Source organism: Embiotoca jacksoni, unplaced genomic scaffold (assembly GCF_022577435.1).
Source record: "Embiotoca jacksoni isolate LCO1_2020_lvr unplaced genomic scaffold, fEmbJac1.0.p SCAF_28, whole genome shotgun sequence".
Taxonomy (NCBI): Eukaryota; Metazoa; Chordata; class Actinopteri; family Embiotocidae; genus Embiotoca; species Embiotoca jacksoni.
The window spans coordinates 2,453,159-2,470,797 of NW_027185379.1; the positions used below are offsets into that span (position 1 = coordinate 2,453,159).

Sequence of the window (17,639 nt, forward strand, 5' to 3'; positions counted from 1 at the left end):
ACCTGGGGACAGACTACATTGCTGCTTGGCTGTGCCAGCAAGTCTAAGTTAAACCTTTGATAGATCAAGTGCCTTCGGTTGTATTTTTTTGAGACGCGAGCAACACAAATAATTACCCATGTATCTGTAACGCAGCAGTAAGCATCTGGCTGTATTCATAAACATCAGCCACACTTTCCTCTGATGTTGAATAATCAAACTTATATGTTTATATACATGAGGGGGATTTAGGGATCTTTTTTTTTTTTTTTTTTTTTAACCCTAGCTTCTTTGTATCTCAGTCTTATCTAAGCCTAATTCACCATTCATTTGTATTATCTTTTTAGTATTTTATTTTTAGGTTACTCCATATGTATGATAACTTAGATCAAATGGCATTTTGCTTTTGTTTTTCTTTCATAGATGAATTGAAACATTTTGAACAGGGTCAACTGTCAACACTTCACCAAGATTAGGTCTGCCAAGATTGATGTGTTTTTTTTTGGTTTTTTTTTTTTTTAACCATTTTTAGCTAATTTCTCTCGTCTCTGCTTTACTATATACATATTAGTGTTGTTGTATTTTTGTTGATCACATGCAGCTTTTACTACCTTTTCTAAACATTAACCAAAAAGGCAGATCTCTAAGCTCAGCAGAAAACTACAGCTCTTCGATCAATCACACCTTCCGACAGTATCCAAGAGTTACAGTGTTTGAAACTGTCTTCCTGAGGAGGGAGCTGAACTCCTCCGCACGACGCTACGTTGAGTGTTTAAAGACTACAGCTGGGACACGTTGAAGCAGGTTTAAGAGTCATGTCAAGGGGTTGTACAGAAGGTCAGGGTTTGACTGATGGCGGTGAGTTATGCAGATTGTTGAATTTAATTTTAATGTTGAATAATTAAGAAACAATCAGTTATCTCAGTCAGGAATTGTTGTGGCAGATTCCAAAGATGTTTTTGTAATGACACTAACATTTATTTTTGCTTCTATCTCCAGAGTCCAGAACATGGTATGATTTGTTAATCAGCCTCTTGTCGTATGAACAAACTGTATAAGCTAATGAGAAAATGATGTACGTTTTAAAGTGTTAACGGACACGTCTGAATAGGTCTAGCCGAGAGATTCTTTCTGTTTTTTAGATGGTCGTTTTGAGTGACTAACCCTGAGATTTTAAGGAGGAGGTTTCAGAACAGAGAAGCAAGTGATTCTTCTACAAGCACACATGTTTACACACTCGGATGAACAAACTACTACAGCTGCAGTGGAGACGACACGCTGACAATTCTCTCATAATCCCGTTAATTTTGATGTTTACTCGATGACTACATCTTTGCATTACTGCAGTAACCTTTGAATAATCAGCCTGCTGTGCATGCCCTTGGTTGAGGCCTTGCAGGATGTCACTCTGATTCTGTTGCCGGCCAATACTAAATGGGTAGAATTAACTTGATCGCACGCTATACATATACATAAAATAAATATATATATATTTTAGATTAGAGGACATGAACAAGTTTTTTTTATTCTGTGTGAGAAACCTCTGTTTAGTTTTGATTTTACTGATCATTAAATCATGTGTTGATGGATTTTTAAGAAGGATGAACAGTGTTGGTTAAAAACAATGCAACTAAAATGAGTGGTACACCACAGTGCTTGTATTGCACGGCTAGAGTTTTCATTTTGATGCAATGATGCATTTTGTCACACAAACCTGATTTTATGCTTACTTTAGTGTGTAATTGTCAGAGCATGTTAGCCGTTGGCTCTCATTGTAGCAGTAGAACTAATCACAAGTTAAAGGATTTTGTATTTAGAGTTTTTCTAAATGCACATGAAATGAATTTATATTCAGTAATGATCTGTTCATTTTTTGATAGATATGTGCATGTGTTTTAGATCAATAAATTCTGTTACATTATATCTTTCTTCATATGATACTTTGAAATTGGCCTGAAATAAAGTATATACTTTGTGGTAATATTTTTCTTGCGTGTTTATGTATTTCACAGTGGTTTCAAGAATGAGTTCTAAATATATTGTGATTTTGTCAGGCTCTCACTGACCTCACCTTAAAACTGCCAGCACGTCTTCTAAATGTTTTGTAATAAGTATGCGGCTAATCAATCAATGCAATGAATACAAATACATCAATTAATAGAGATTATCTCCAGATTTCAAGAAAAATAATATCAACTGATCTTTTATCCAATGGTAAAACAGCATAGAAGAGACCAATCAGATAACTGGATAGAATAGACCAAGGAGAAAGCAGGGTAGGATAGACGAACCAGAAAGCCGGTAGGAATAGACCAGTCAGATAGTGGGATAAAATAGACTGCTTTCTGATTGGTCTGATTCTATTCAGGTGTGTGATTGGTCTATTCTATTCTGCTATCTGTTTGGTTTAGACTATGCTGCTGTCTTGATTGGTCTATTCTATTCTGGTGTGTGATTGGTGTATACGATCCCGCTTTCTGATTTTTATATTCTAACCTGCTGTCTGATTCTTCTATTCTATCCTGCTATAGCATGTCGTCTAAAATATGAAAAAAAGTCACAGTATAAGATGTCGTACGAAATGTAAAAAAAAAGTCACAGTATACCATGTCGTACGAAATGTAAAAAAAAAGTCACAGTATACCATGTCGTCCAAAATAAGGCAAAAAAGTCATATTATAGGATGTCGTCCAAAATTTGAATGAGCAGAACCATTGGCAATGTTTTAGCTTGCAGTTTTAATTTTCTTGTTCTCGTTCCTTATCCTTCTTAACAAAAAATTGCCTTTTTTGGCAGCTTTAACTTACTCAAAAACTCATGAAATTTTTTGCCTGATTTATGTGCAAAGTTTCGTGACGTTTGGAGCATCCCTGGACCTTTGACATAAACTTCCTGTGTCACGGCGAAACATCAAACTTTACCACATTGTCCTGGCGACGCCCTTTCACAAGAAAGCACGGGCTTCTCAACATATCATCACCAATGTCTTCAGGATATTCTAAACTGATATGATGTCGATGTGATCAAACAGCTCGATGAAGCACGGGAAAGTATGAAAAATAAAATTTCCTGTTACCAGCAGGTGGCATTATGACTATGAGCAGATATTACCATACAGATGTCTTCAGGGGGCAACTGTAATGAAACATTTAAAGTTTGGGGAAGGTCTATTATTCTAAACTGCTGTCTGATTCGCCTATTCTATCCTGCTATAGCACGTCGTCCGAAATATGACAAAAAAGTCATACTTTAGCATGTCAGCCCATGCATATAAGATTTACAGTAATTTATATTTTCACGGCGAGACGTTCAAAATGGTTGCTATGCCACAGGCATACCATTCGATGAAAACCAATTATTTCAATAACTTTTCATCTCCCAGGTGTTAAGATAGCACAGACAAAATTTCAGGTTGGTATGTCAAAGTCTGCAGGAGGAGTTTATTAAAATACAACACGTGCAAATTGCCAAAAATGGCAACTAAATTCAAAATGGCAGACTTCCTGTTGAGTTGTGGCAATGGTGCAATGGAACTTTTTTGTTATCTAGGTAGGTGTGAAACATGTTCACCGAATTTCGTGCATGTAGGTCACTGTAGCCGCTGGGGCATCAGTTAAGGGGGCGCTAGCCATTTGGCTACACCCACTCACGACACCACTCATATACGTAATTTTTTGCCGGGAGGGACACGTGTACCACCTTTCATGAGTTTTTGAGTATGTTAAAGGGTCCAAAAAGTCAACTCTTTAAGAAAAAGCAGAACAATAATTCCTTGAACAATAGGGCTTTCGCAACATTCGGTGCTCGGGCCCTAAAAATACAGCTGCTTGAGGAAGGTATTACATGCTTGTGCATCACATTTCAAGATATTTATTTGGGTATGATGACAGAATAAAGTATGAATATCTTCTGATTTGACATCCAACTCACTTTTCCACACTCAAACCCACACAGAGGTATGAAATAACCGTGGCATCAAGATGACGTTGAGGTTGTGGATATTGTTTCTTTAATAGTTTATGAAATAGGCCTACAGCATCAGTCATTTTTAATGTTTGAAACTGGAGTTTTTAAATCAACCAGGGAAAACTGCAGGAAGTACTTGCCTCTGACCTTTTTTTTTTTTTTTTTTACCTTCAGACATGTCAAGTATTGTAAGGATGTTTAACTTCAACCCTCAGCTTTGTCAGGTTTTCAGTTGAGACTTTAAAAAAAGTTTATAAAGATAAAATGTGGTTATGGGCTTTTAGTATATCCATTTAAAAAAATATTTTTGCTTGTCATAATGAGAAATTGTACAAATTACAATAACTATTTTAGTAAAAAAATATGAACCATTGATAATCTTTATATATATCCTTTAGACAGCAAACCAAATTATGAAAGAAAGCAAACACTTTAGGAACACTTTATTCAAATAAAATTTTATTAATTACATGTATTATTATGTCTAATTACTATCCCAATAATTATTAAATATCACATGAAAAAAATAATGGTTACATTATTTAAACAGCGTTGAAAACTACCACAGATGAAAAGGCTTGAACAAAAAAGGGGAAAATATCTGTTGTGGCAAGTTTCTCCGTGTGTATGGGAGCCAAAATTTCCGAAGGTAAACACCATGTCATGCTAAACAATGGATGCAGGTTTAGAAACTTGAACCAAAATGAAGCTGAAAATAACACAGCAATGTTTTCTTTTCATCGTGAGAATTTTGTATTTGATCCTATTTGACATAACGAGAGCAGGACATACAGTTTCTTGGGCAATAGACCAAGAACAAAATATGTATAGTACAAAGGACGGAACACAAATTCCGTTCACAGTAGATACAATACAAACCAATTCAGTATACGTGGATAACAAATAATACGAGTTTATAAAATTCAGTTTTAACATTACTTACCAACGTTTTCCCTTCTACCTTACACACGTGACCTCTATAATTTGAGCCGTGGGTCATTTTTTTTTTTTTTTTTTTTTTTTTTTTTTTTTTTTAGCAATCTGTGACCCAAATTCATGAGTGACTACCCAGAATCTCATCCAAATTTATATCTTTCATCCAGTCATCATTCCCAGAGCCGGATTTGAGCAAAGAGTCTATGAAGTCGGAGTCTGCATTGATTCCTGGGACTGTGTTGTCTCCCTCCGGCAGGAAGTCAAAGGTCAGACGGTTGGCTCTGTTATTCTGGTAGCTGCCAGAGTTGGGACCGGGCTCTGCAAAGTTACCTGCTGGTACCCTCTGTTCAGGAGACGCCTGGTTCAGGTTTCCCACTGCTGATGGAGAGCCCATCATCGCCTGGGTTGGCCTCGGGCCTGCGTCTCTTATCGCAGGGTTTAGAGGGAGCATCCCGATGTCTGGTGCTACCTGATTGGGAGGGCCGATATGCCTCTGCTGGTATGGATGGTTTGGCATGTCCTGCGCACCCTGAGACTGTAGTGGGTTGGGTAGCCGCCTAACACCGAGTCCAGTTGTCACTTGCTTGTTGGCTGAGCCCCAGCTCATGCTGACATTTGTCATCAAGCCTCCCAGACCTTGTCCTGGCACCGCCGAGGAATGCAAGTCAGCTGTCGTTCTCTGGTGTTGTACACCTGTTACACTGTTCATCCCAAAGGACTTGCCTTGTGCGTTTGGCCCAAGGAACCTGGGTTTACTTTGATTCAGTCCAATCCGATTGTGACTGTTTTGCTGCTGGAATTGGTTGATACAAGAACTCGGATGACAGTCTGTCCCGATACCAAATCTGCGGTCCGACGGTGAAGGACTCATCTTTGAAACGGACCCACTTGGGAGGTGGCAGGATATGGACTGTAGGCTGTTCTCAGGGCCATTGCTGGAAGACTGGGATGAGTTTTGACCTACAGAGATATCAAACAAAACCGGTTATCATTATGATCACTTGTCAGCATCAAAGCATTTCTCAGTTGTCACAAGTGCACAGTACCCGTGAAGATGTTTCCTTGCTGGACTCCCACCATAACTCTTGGCTGCTTGTAATCAGGTGGCGGTCTTGTTAGATGACGATTGAACTGGTCATGTGCGTTGTCTTTATCCTGAAAGCAAAGACAAAGTTGGGAATACTAATTATGATTTTTCAAATACTTCTCACAAAGTCTGAACTGTACACTAACTGGTGCAAGCTGTACGAGGTAAACGCAGCTCACCGAGGTGCTGATGGTGTGCTGTTGTTGGTTAAGCTGCCTTTGTATGGCTGGAGTTTTGGCTGGGCCTTTCTGCTGGTGGTTGGGTGCCGAGGGCCGTGGCTGCGATGGGGCTGACATGACTCCTAAGCTTCCATTGGTGGGCAGCCTCTGACCAGTAGGAACACCCTTTACAGCAGAGACACAGGAAGGTTTCACATTAGTGTCAGTGGTGTCGCTATTACATTTATAAACACTCTTTTAGTGCCTCGACTTGGCTACACGCTTTGAAAACACTCAACCAAAAGGATGCAAAAACAGAGGTTGACCACTAGAGGGCAAAACTCTACAAGAGACAGATTTGTGTCAAAGATGCTATTCAACCTCCAGAATGTGGTCAAGGCTACTCCCTCTGCAGATGAAAAAGGGAGACTTGGAGAGAGGCTTTTTTTTTTGGAAGGAGGGGGGTGGGGGGGCTTCCTCAAGGCCCGTCTCTCCCTTGATAATTGTGTCAAAAGAGAGTGGAAAGAATCCCTGAGACAGCAGGAAATGTGTGCCGATGGGAAGTTAAGCGCCTCCGCTATGACTACCTCCATTTAATAAGCTCCCCTTCACTGATCAGTGTTTCATGTTTAGCAAGGAGGCATTCCATCCTCTAGAAAGCCATGTGGCTCCTGACACTATCACTGAATAATATGTTGTAGTGGGCAGCACTCATTTAATTGAGACGTGTTTGGAGTCCTGTCTTTGACATCTGCTTTTGCAGATAAGCTTTTCACTATCGTGGGTGTTAGAGGAGTTATATGTCCTTGCGCTGCATATCTTTTAGTTTTTTAGGCAGCTGTGCAGACCATTTAAGCATTCCAAGTAAAATGTGTCTTTCATGTGGACACAAGCGCACCCTCAACAGCGCTTAAACGTCTACCAAGTCAACACATGCTGTGTATGCAGTGTCGGTCATTGTGTTGACTTGAAATGTTTCCCAGGGTAAAATGGATTAGAAATCTAACACTGCATTTAGCAGACGCTATTCCTTCAAGGACAGATTCGCTGCAGAGAATGAATGTCTACAGGGAGGTGACATTGTGATCCCCAAAACAAAAACGGCATGAATAGACGGTAAAGTATATGCATATGTGCATCTGAATGAATGGTAATAAATGAACTGTGATTTGGAGCACTAATGAGAGAGGATTAGAGAGGAAGGGAAGTTGAAACTCATCAGGAGTCAGAAGCCATTTCAAATAAGCTAATATTCGCCTTCTCTGCCCGAGTTCAACCCACACAGCAAACCAAGCATGGCAATGAGGTTACACGGGGACGGAAACATCAAAATAGGGGTTTCTCTTGTTACTCTAAAAAAGCACAGTCAAAAGCTTTAAGTTGTTATATCCAGTTATCGAGGCTGTTAGAAACTGTGACCATCACTGACATTTTCCCCGAAGAGGTAAACTGGGTAGGGCTTGTTCCATCTCTGTTCTAAGAAAAAAGACCAATGAGCGGTGTTTGCATGTACAACTGAGTAATCCTCTTTGTCATCCCGATGTGTCATAAAGCTGTTTTCCATGTTTTTTTCCCCTCTCTCATTCTTCACAAGCTTGTTGTAAATGAATACCACATGTGGTTCGGGCTAGAGAGACGGAGCGGAGTGATTTAGTCTCCCATCCTGCGGCAGTGCAGGCAGCTGACAGTGATCCAGGCCCAGCCTTGCCGGCTCTCACACTGCACTTCCTCCAGTCTGGTCTCAGGATGCTGTCCCTGGGGAGCGCCTCGGCATCTGGACTTGGCCACAGCTCCCTTTCCCAGGAAACAAGCACTCCCTTCACAGCACTGCAGGACTGACCCGGTAGGCCCAACCCCCGTGGCCCCACTCTTATCCCAAACGAAGGATGTGGTGCCACGAGATCATCAACAAAAAAGTTGAGGAGTCTTTATTAAACCCTCATCTTAAGTTGCTGCTGCTTCTACTTCTATTATTTTTGGGGGGATATTTGTCGTTATTGGACAGTCGTTACGGATACGAGAGGTGGACAGGAAACACGTGGAGAGAGACGGGGTATGAAGTGCAATACAGATCTGCAGCCAGATTCACAGCATGGACATTGTGGTTATGTGGCACTGTAACCACTCGGCTGCTGCGGCTGTAGTGGCTTCATGCATTTTCAATAAGGAGAGGGTTGAATTGTGCACAATGCAAAGGTCTCGTGTTGTTTTGAAATTAGAATTGGTTTTAGCTAAAGCTAATTACTGTTCGGATTTGATTCAATGCTAACTAGTTAAAAATAAACAACTAAAATAGCTCCTATTTAGCCAAAAATAAAAGTGTAACTATCAATAACCAATTTGAAAAACAATGATATTTTGGTAAATTAAATTAAGGAATAGATGAATCGATCAGCTTGTGCTACACAACCATCTACCTTCTGTGTTTTGTTAAAACAGTCCTTCTCAAAACATTGAGATGTTAGTTACCAGAAAATTCCATATTGGCTTTTGGGAAGTTTTGGGAAATCAATACTCTTCCCACAGTTGCAAATATTTTGAGTCAAATTCAGACATAATGAACAATAATGACCAGCTGTAATTTGTAATACACCAGGGTTGTGTTTCTTTCTTTATTGACACGGTCACATAACCCCTTCAAAACTACTTTTTCCCTTTCTGTAGCGAAAATAAACAACACCGCTTCATTACTGATGTTAGTCACAAAATGTTGACCTTGAACTATCATTGCCAACCAACCGCAATAACTCAAGGTTTCATAATGTATAATTGTCCTCTCGTGCATGCTGCCTTAGAACATATTCATACTTCAAGTGAGTGAAGTATTTCTTGTTGTGTGTAACCTCAAATAGAGTTACACAGTGGTGGATTCAAATTTTGACATGTTTGACTGTGACTGATTATTTAACTGCAAGAAGCTTTAAACAAGCACAAAGGCTCACATGTCTGGCTGTTTTAAAAAGAGGTCTTCAGCCTCAGTAGGGGGGGTAGGGGTTGGGGGGGGACCCACTGCTAGTCGCTAACGTTACACAGGGGATCAGGGCATTCTTTCAGGACCTTTACTTCTCTGGCATTACTAATTCATTTCACTGTGGGAAGAGACTCCACTCTTTTTTTCCTCTCTGTGAGCCGTCCTTCCCTCATTAGCTGGACTTTTAACCCTGCCCATGCCGGCCATTATTAGCATTTTTGAACATATGTTCTTAGATTGTAAGGCGGTTCTCGTTTCTTCTCCATTATGATAAACCTAGCGCCCTGTTTGCATATGTTATTTGTTCAAACAAACTGCACATTAAAACATAATGTTCTTGGGAAAGTTGTGTCATCAAACCTTCACCCCTGATGAACTCGAACACGGCCTCATATCCTCAGCATTTCAGAGGTGACTGATCTTTTACTTTTAGGAGCGCTGAGTTTTGGAAAAGTTCGTTTTTTTTTTAAATCATTTATTAAAATATATTTAAGGCCTTTTCATCTTATGATATCCAACTGATTTGAGTCTCTTCCCCTTTTTTTTCTGATCGCCATGATTTTAGATTGCATACCATGTTCTATGACTAATAATTTACATGCTACATTACATTTAAAAGCAGAGAAATGTAATCACCATCTGTGCTAGAATAAATGATGATACCTAATGCTAATGCTGATGCTAATTCTGACATGAACAGTACTTTTACTTTTGATCATCTTAATTGTTGTATTGTTTATAAAGACGATCTGTCAGGTTGTGAAATAATGTCATTTGGTGCCCAGAAGAACGCTTGTTTAGATTATTTACTAATCTTAAAGACTTTATATATTTCTTTCAAAACGTTAATGAAAAGCTTCTAATAATTCAAATCTTTTTAATGGAGATTTAACACATCCATGAACATCTGAGTGTAAATACCTTTCTGGTATAGTGGTAAAACTGGTTCTGTATTATCCGTGTACCGTAATGTATTTGTCATAATACCTCGTTTATTTCCTTGTCCGAAGAACTCCTTCGCTCTTCCCACCCTACCCCAGTCACACAAGCACTTCCCCTCGATCTGTAGAGGTTACGAGAGCTCTCTTGTGTGGCTCGCATTATGATTTAACACAAAGACGGCTACAGATAGCGTTGGTGCAAAAATGAAAGAGGGGATGGTCTAAATCTCCCCAATCATAACAAATCAGCGATTCAACCTCCGGCATCAAGCTAAGCAGATTACTGTCATTTTCCACCACTTGTCCCTTGTAGCTAACAACCTCCAATTAGCAAATCCCGCTGTGCATATCTGTGCCCCGACAGGGAGCCACCATGACAAGCAGAGAAATTAGAAGCCCTGTATGTTAATCTACTGTGCTCTGGCAATCTGTGTCATCGTCAAAACACTTTCAGGGAAAATGCATATTGAAGTCAGTCACAACAGGAGAGGCACAGACATTATCACGAACAATAACAATAAAGTCTGGAAACAAAAAGTGTTGTATTGTAGCTGCTTGAAACAGCAGTTTGGCTGCTGCAAGCAAACTGAGACCACCAACTGATGAGAAAGACCTATAATATCATACGTGATAGCAGTTAGATATGTTGGTAACATAATGTTCTTATAACTATTTAATCCATGATTGTAATGTTTACAGCTAATTTGAACTCTATGGCCTTCCAATGCTGTAAACAACATTTAAAAAGTATTTTGTTTATAGTCATGAAAGGTTGGAGGATTCAGTTTTCACGTAAAAGCAACACTGTGCAAATGGATTTTGGACGAAGCCCTTACCTGTCGTTGTTGTGACAGTCTGAACGGGAGGCCTGCAGGAACAGATTTGGGTTGCAGGCAGAGGGCAGCTGATGTGGAGATCTGTTGGTTCTGGAAATGGAGAGCTGAATGGGGCTGATTCTGGCCCGCTGATGGTGCCTGCTGTTGCTGTTCCGTCTTGTTCACTGCACTTGTCATGATAGACATGGGCTGGCTGGTAGAGTGGGGGGTTTTGGGGCTGAAGTGCAACGTGGGCTTGGTGCTGAGAACCTTCATGTCCAAATGATGGGAGCCATTGTGGCCGTTTGACTTGAAGAGGCAGTTGTTGATCCCTTTACTGTGGGACCCAATCCTCTGCTGGCTCAGTGGAGCCGGGCTGGTGATCTTGTCTTGGGGGAAGGTGCCGGTGGAGGAGTGGGTGCTCATGGCAGGAGCCCAGCTGGTCAGTCCTACAGGCGGGGTTTGGTGGTGGTGATGAAGAAGAGAACTCGGCGGCTGCTGCTGGTTCGCTGCCATCTGCTTCAGCTGCTCTGCGTGAGATATTTCTGGCCAGCAGGGCAAAGCTCTGGGGTGTCCTGCCTGAGTGTTAGCTTTCTGCGATGTGGTGGTAGAAGAGGTGCTGGTCAGTGTGAAAGAGGGCCCTGCCGAGGCTGGTCGAAGCTGTGGCGAACCACTGTGAACCTGGCCAAAGTCTGGCGAGTGCTCCGTCTTTATCGGCTTCTCCATTGGTGAACACAGACTGGCGGCGGCTCCCGCCGAGCTGGGCCGACCTAGATCCAAACCAAAAGTATCATCCTGCTTCAGCATCTTCTCAAACTCGAGATCATTGAGTGGCGGCACTGACTTTGTCAGCTCATCAAACAGATCCTGGAGCTCTGGGTCAATCTGACCACCGCCTTCCTCTTTGAAGTCAAAAATCATCTCTGCATTTGACTGGCCACAGGACTGGATCTCAATGGGCTCTTTTTTCATTTCTTTCAGGGTCATGTTGAATATGTCTGACCCTAATCCATGGGGCATCATGTAATTCTTCCTCTGCATACCCATGGCTGAGGACCCTTGCATAGGATGGGACTGGGTTAAGTTATGGTTGCAGGTGCCATGTCCCAGACCACCAGTGTCCACACGGACCCGCTTAAAGTCTGATCCAGAGAAACCACAGGAAAGCCCATTCTGCTTTGCGGGGTGTCCTGGTGCATGTCCCTCAATCTTCCTTCGCAGAGATCCTTGAAGCTGCAAAATACAACATAATTAAATTAGTTAGAAAATAGGAAAGAAAGAAAAAAAAAAAAAAAAAAAAAAAAAAAGAGTTAAACTGGTAACCCTCACCTTTATTGTAATAATTCATTATTTAACTGGATAAGTGTTTTAAAAAAAAAAGACCATAACAGTTATGCAGTTTGAAAACTTCAAAATTAACTCAAGGCCTGCATATTGCAAGAACTTGAGAGCCTTGTAAAATCCAAGAGGAAGCTTTCATTAAAAGACCCCAGTTTTATTCAGTAGAATAACAGTTAATTTTACAGTAAGAGCAATGATGTGCCAAATAGTTTATTCTGGCATTAATCACCCAGTCACATCACTTTGTAATATCATGCAGATAACACATTCTAAACTTTAATATATAGTTTTATTTCAACACTTGCAATGCAGCAATGAGGCATTGGAAAGCTGTTTTGATATTATGTAGTCTGAGCACAGTGGATAGCATGAGAAGATAGTTAGGAATCTGATACAGTCGACAGACCGCAGAGAGAAGAATAGAGTCTTTGTCTGTTTCCCTCATTTGCATACATTATATTTTCCTCCATTGTGCCTCGTTAGATCGCAGAGTTTCTTCTTTGTGGCCGAGATTCTGCTTAACATGTTAGTGCAGATATCTGATTTCCTTTGTCCTGTGCCCACATCTTCAGTTAGTTTAATAGGAAGATGGCCATGACTCACAAATCTAACCACTCACCAAGTCACAATAAAATGAACCACACCAAAATCAACAGTATTTATATCTTTAGGAATACCTCTTATTACCATGTCAACAAAATAATAGAGTTTATTCTTTCACGTGAGTCCTTCCACAACAATTTACTGAGAAAGAAGTTGTGTATCCAGTAGCAATCGCATTCATTTTATATATACATAATAGTAGCCAATTATCAGACCATGCTCTAATGTGGTGCCTGCATGGAGACAAAATGGCTCTGATTGTGCACCAGCCTGCGCACAGGAGAGGAATATCAGTGTGTTGCATATTTCACTGTGGGAACAAATTTGAGTCATTTCCACCTGCTGGCAAACGTTACATTAAGATGATTCATAGCTGCAGGGTTTGGAATGAATCCTGCAGTGCACTACATTTTAACTCTGTTCATGTTTCTGTTACTTCTGCGAAGGATTGTGACAATAGTTCAGAGATTTATCCACACATGTGAAATAAGATTCTAATATCTGACTCACCAAGCCTCCTATATTAAAGCTAGGAAGTGTGCGTGCGTGTCAACATACTGAATGGAGGATGGCAATAATGCTGGTGGCGATAGTGGTGTAGTGAGATGGGGACTTTTAAATGATCTGTTATGATTCTACCACTAATTTTGCATTTAACTTACCATTATACTTACAAACTTTTATACCCAACATTCGTACAGAGAATATTTATGAGCATTTGTTTGCAAAAACAAGGATGTCCAAGGAGCCAGTTTATTTGAGTGCAAAGCCACTTGAAAGTGCCTGAAACTTGCTTCTGCTGCTAAACACAGAAGACAAACTACTTGCATTCAGCCAAAGACAAAAAGGGACTTGGACTGTCACCGTTAATCAAAGATGACCAGTTTGTTTCCGTTATTTACTGTGAACAGTGCGTTGTTCCTTTTCTGCTTTTGGTGTGTTACTGTTTTCAAAGTCCTTTTCGCAATTGGAAATAACAACAACTTCCAATCAAGCAAGCGATATGCTGAAAATGGTAAGTATTGACCAAGACGCTCTATAGGCAATTCAGGCAATTCATTTTGAAACCATTGGAACAACCAATCAATATGCACCAAACCGGCCAACATTGCCACTGTTGCAACTACCTTCAGAAAAAAACATTCAACTTCACATAAATCAATTGTCATTGGTAAAAAATTGTGCTAGATAAAAATGGCTCCTTCTTATTAATTTTCTGAAAATAATCGCATCATTAATTATAAAATAAGCTTCAGAAAGCTGTGTCTGAGCCTGCCTGCACCACAGGCCTGTCAAACACTATCAGTGGGCGGGATGTAGTATCACCGGGTTTCCAATCGTATCGAGTCAGATCCACCGCCCGCTCCCCCAAGCTCGTCTCCAAAAAGAGCTGAATTAGCAAGGCGGCAATGGCAAAATCCAAACTCGCGGCCTCATAACGGCTGTTCACAAACCAATGGGCGACATCAATGTCGATTGCCAATTGCACGGCGCTTAGCCAGCAAAACTGTTCTCCGATTGGTCTGAAGGGTGCTTCAGTGTGGCTGAGTGAACATTAATGCCAACAGGGTCTCCAGACTGTAATAACAGCAAAGAAAAAGAAAGCTGTAAACAAGTATGGCACTGCCAGGCTAGTACGTCATGCCATAGCTACAAAAAGAAAGGCAATAACTTAAATATACTTTGTCACACAAGTAAACCTAAAAACAAAGATTTTTTTTTAACAGAGACTAGAAAGAGGGGAATCTAATCTGCTTTGGTAAGTAAGTGGCTGCTTGATGCCAGAGAATTACAGGGACACACAATTTTAAAGTGGAAATGCTCCAAATGCTCATCTACAGTATGAACTTTTGCCATCTCCACTGAGATCCACACTATTTAACATTACAGCACATCTGCTTTTCTGCAAATGCAGATGAAAAGAGGCCTTCTAGTGTGAGCAGCTCATGCAGACTTTCTCTTATACCACAGGGCTCTCTCTGGAGAAGACAGACAGGAGTACTCCTCATGGTTCAAGGCACTGTCTGTGAAAACACATCATGAATAATGGAAAGGACAGTGCGTGTCTTGCAAAAAGCCATTGAGACAGGGTTGCCTCACTCCTGCTTCTGTGCCATTTAGAAATGGACTGGAATGCACAAAGACTTAAGAGGAAGCATCCTAATTCGTTGTGCAGCTGAGATTTTCTCAAGGTTAGATCACCGGCACGTGTATCTGATACTACCTCTATTACAGTTTACAAAAAACTTTAACATCCATGCACAAACACTATTTGTTCGAACATTTTCAACAAAGAAGGACCATCCTGTTCACTCAACTCTCAGTACTCGGATGCAGTGGCCTCCTAGCTGGCCTGAAATCCTCATGACTGATCTCCAAGTAATCTGAAAATAGATTTTTTGATTAACATTTAATGAGCGCAGAAGCTCTGAATCACTTTGAAAGTGACTCCTGCTGCTTGAAAGAATCAAACGTATATATTACATACTGACCATCTTAGCGATGAATGCATTAGTTCCATTTATTTTCTCTGTTGACAAAATGTAATTTACTCACTGTCAATGTCTAGGTTCATTAAATAATTTCTTAATACAAAAACAAAACTAACAAAAATGCTTTGCTGGAGGTTTAGAAAATATCTTAATGAAAGTTTCCACAACTATAATAAATAGGAAACGGCATGATCTGCAGTGTTGTAAAGATTTTTTGTAATTTTTAGTTCTAGATTTTTGTTTTAAACACAATCTTTTTATTGGTGCTTATTGATGCCTCTTGACTGTGGCAGTGAGGAACCTGACCTTGGCCATGTCAGCCGAGGCTATCTATTCATGTGCGCTGGAAGGCTGGTGGCTTGTGTGTCAAGACGAGCAGTGTGGTGATGCTGAGCACTGTGGATGGGGCTCCGGGTGAACCATCACAGGGACGCAAACACCAGGCCTCTTGGTACCATCTGCCAGTCCAGTGGCAGAGCCCTCAGAGCCATACATGCTTGAAGGGTTAGGTTTGAGAATGTTCGAAGGTTTTGTGTCCGTGTTTGAATACAAGAGTGAGGCTCAACAAAAGATTGAGTCTTTGATCTATTCACCGGAGCCCCGAAACATGTTGCAATCTGCTACAAAGACTGAGAGACCTGCCTCTCGGTATTTTACATGGAAAAAACAGTCCCAAAAAAAAAAAAAGGAATAAGTTGTGTTTCTAGGGAGACATAATATTTATGCCATTCTGCAGGTTGAGCACTGTTGCCAGAGGGGGTTTCAGCTCATTTATCTCCAGATAAGGAACAAGAGCTCTCAGACCAGTGCCAATGATTAGCTGTCATACAAAATTCATCTGCTTGTGGAAGTGTGGAGGGCTTAGTTGAATTATAAAGTGAGTACTAGCTGTCTAACGCTGTAAGCTGTGATACCATAGCTGAAACATATCCATCATAACTCAGCTGAGAGTATAAGACTATGTACATTCACAGGGCAATATATAGTCAAATCAGAAATGTATCTCGTACTGTGTAATAATACAAATGTTCCATGATAACAATGATTAGATGCCAGATGCACAGAAAATTCTGAATCAATACTGATAATTTTGCATTTTTAGGTTATGTTTAAGGTAACCGTTTTTGGTTTTAAATCACAGTAGTTTTGATTTAAAGAAAATATTTTCATAGCATTAAGAACAAAACAAAAATCAAAACAAAAATCTACTAAAGCAAGATTTAGAGGAAGAATTAGATGCCACTTGTCAAATCATGGCAGCTACAGTAGCATTTCATTAAAACAAGTTTTGGTGGTTAATTTAGTGTCACAATGATAATATCAGTACATGCTTGATTCTTTTTTTTTTTAATTTTTTTACACAGTAAATGATAAAATCATTTTTTTTTTCTAAAGGCAGAAAAGGGACTCATCATATTCAGCCAACAAAAGAAACATATTAATCTGTTTCTGCAGGGAATGTGCCATAAGGATGCACAGGGATGTGAACATAGGTTCATGGTGTACTCCCCTAATCAGGCTGGTGTGTGTTGGGACAAAGTAGCACACTGCAGAGGTGGGCTACTTTTGGCTCATCAGCACTTTGCATCCCCACACTTCCTGACACAGTTGTATTAGATTGAGGCTGCCCTCCAGAGAGCAGGCAGAAGAGAAGGATGAGCAGCAGCAGCAGCAGGAAAAAAAAAAAAGAAAAAAAGAGAGGCAGCTTTGTGGCAGCCTCTGGGAAATGGGAAGAGATGATAAGAGCTCCTTTGAAGAGAAATCATCCATTATATTTACTGTAGGCAGATTTTTTTGAACAGTTACTGTAGCTTAGCTCCAACATTCATCAGAGAAACTTGCTATTTTAATAAAAGGCAGCTTGCACACTAAAAATCCTGTTAGAGACACTTTGCATTCAAATATGAGCTCTCCATTCTCCAAATGTAGATTAAAAGCCAGTGTTCCAATCAGTCCTTGCTCTGGCATGTCCTTTGTTCACAATCCAGACATATCTAATGTGATACGCCAAAGGCTAAAGGACACAGTGGTGGTATCTCTGGAACAAAATATGCATGGACCACATAAGAAAATATGCCAGCCCCCTTAAAAGAAGTTACAAGCTACGCTGCAATCTGTAGTTACTGGTAACATCCATGACAATGAACTGGGTGAGTACACAAGGCATGTAAAGCTGCTCTGGGACGGTTTGAGTCATTAGTCAAGTTGACTTCTAACACAAATCGATTGCACCCATCTTAATTATCTTAAAACACAAATTATCCTTGGCCTGGTCAGGTAGTTTGAATGGCCAATTGTACATTCTAGTCACCGACTATATTCTCCCGTCAGATACAGTGACAGAGAGTCG

The 17,639-nt window shown here is 40.4% G+C and overlaps 1 protein-coding gene across 1 annotated transcript in view; it reads right to left on the reverse strand.

Annotated features, from left to right (window-relative positions):
- Nucleotides 1-4,373: 4,373 nt before the first annotated feature.
- maml2 (mastermind like transcriptional coactivator 2) overlaps nt 4,374-17,639 on the reverse strand; it is a 34,251-nt gene continuing 20,985 nt past the window's right edge. Inside the window, exons 2-5 of the mRNA XM_069161417.1 lie at nt 10,875-12,086; nt 6,148-6,312; nt 5,928-6,036; nt 4,374-5,841 (exon numbers count right to left, since the gene is read on the reverse strand). Of these exons, the coding sequence (XP_069017518.1) occupies nt 5,000-5,841; nt 5,928-6,036; nt 6,148-6,312; nt 10,875-12,086 (2,328 nt within the window). The 3' untranslated portion in view covers nt 4,374-4,999. The remainder of the gene's footprint in view (nt 5,842-5,927; nt 6,037-6,147; nt 6,313-10,874; nt 12,087-17,639) is intronic.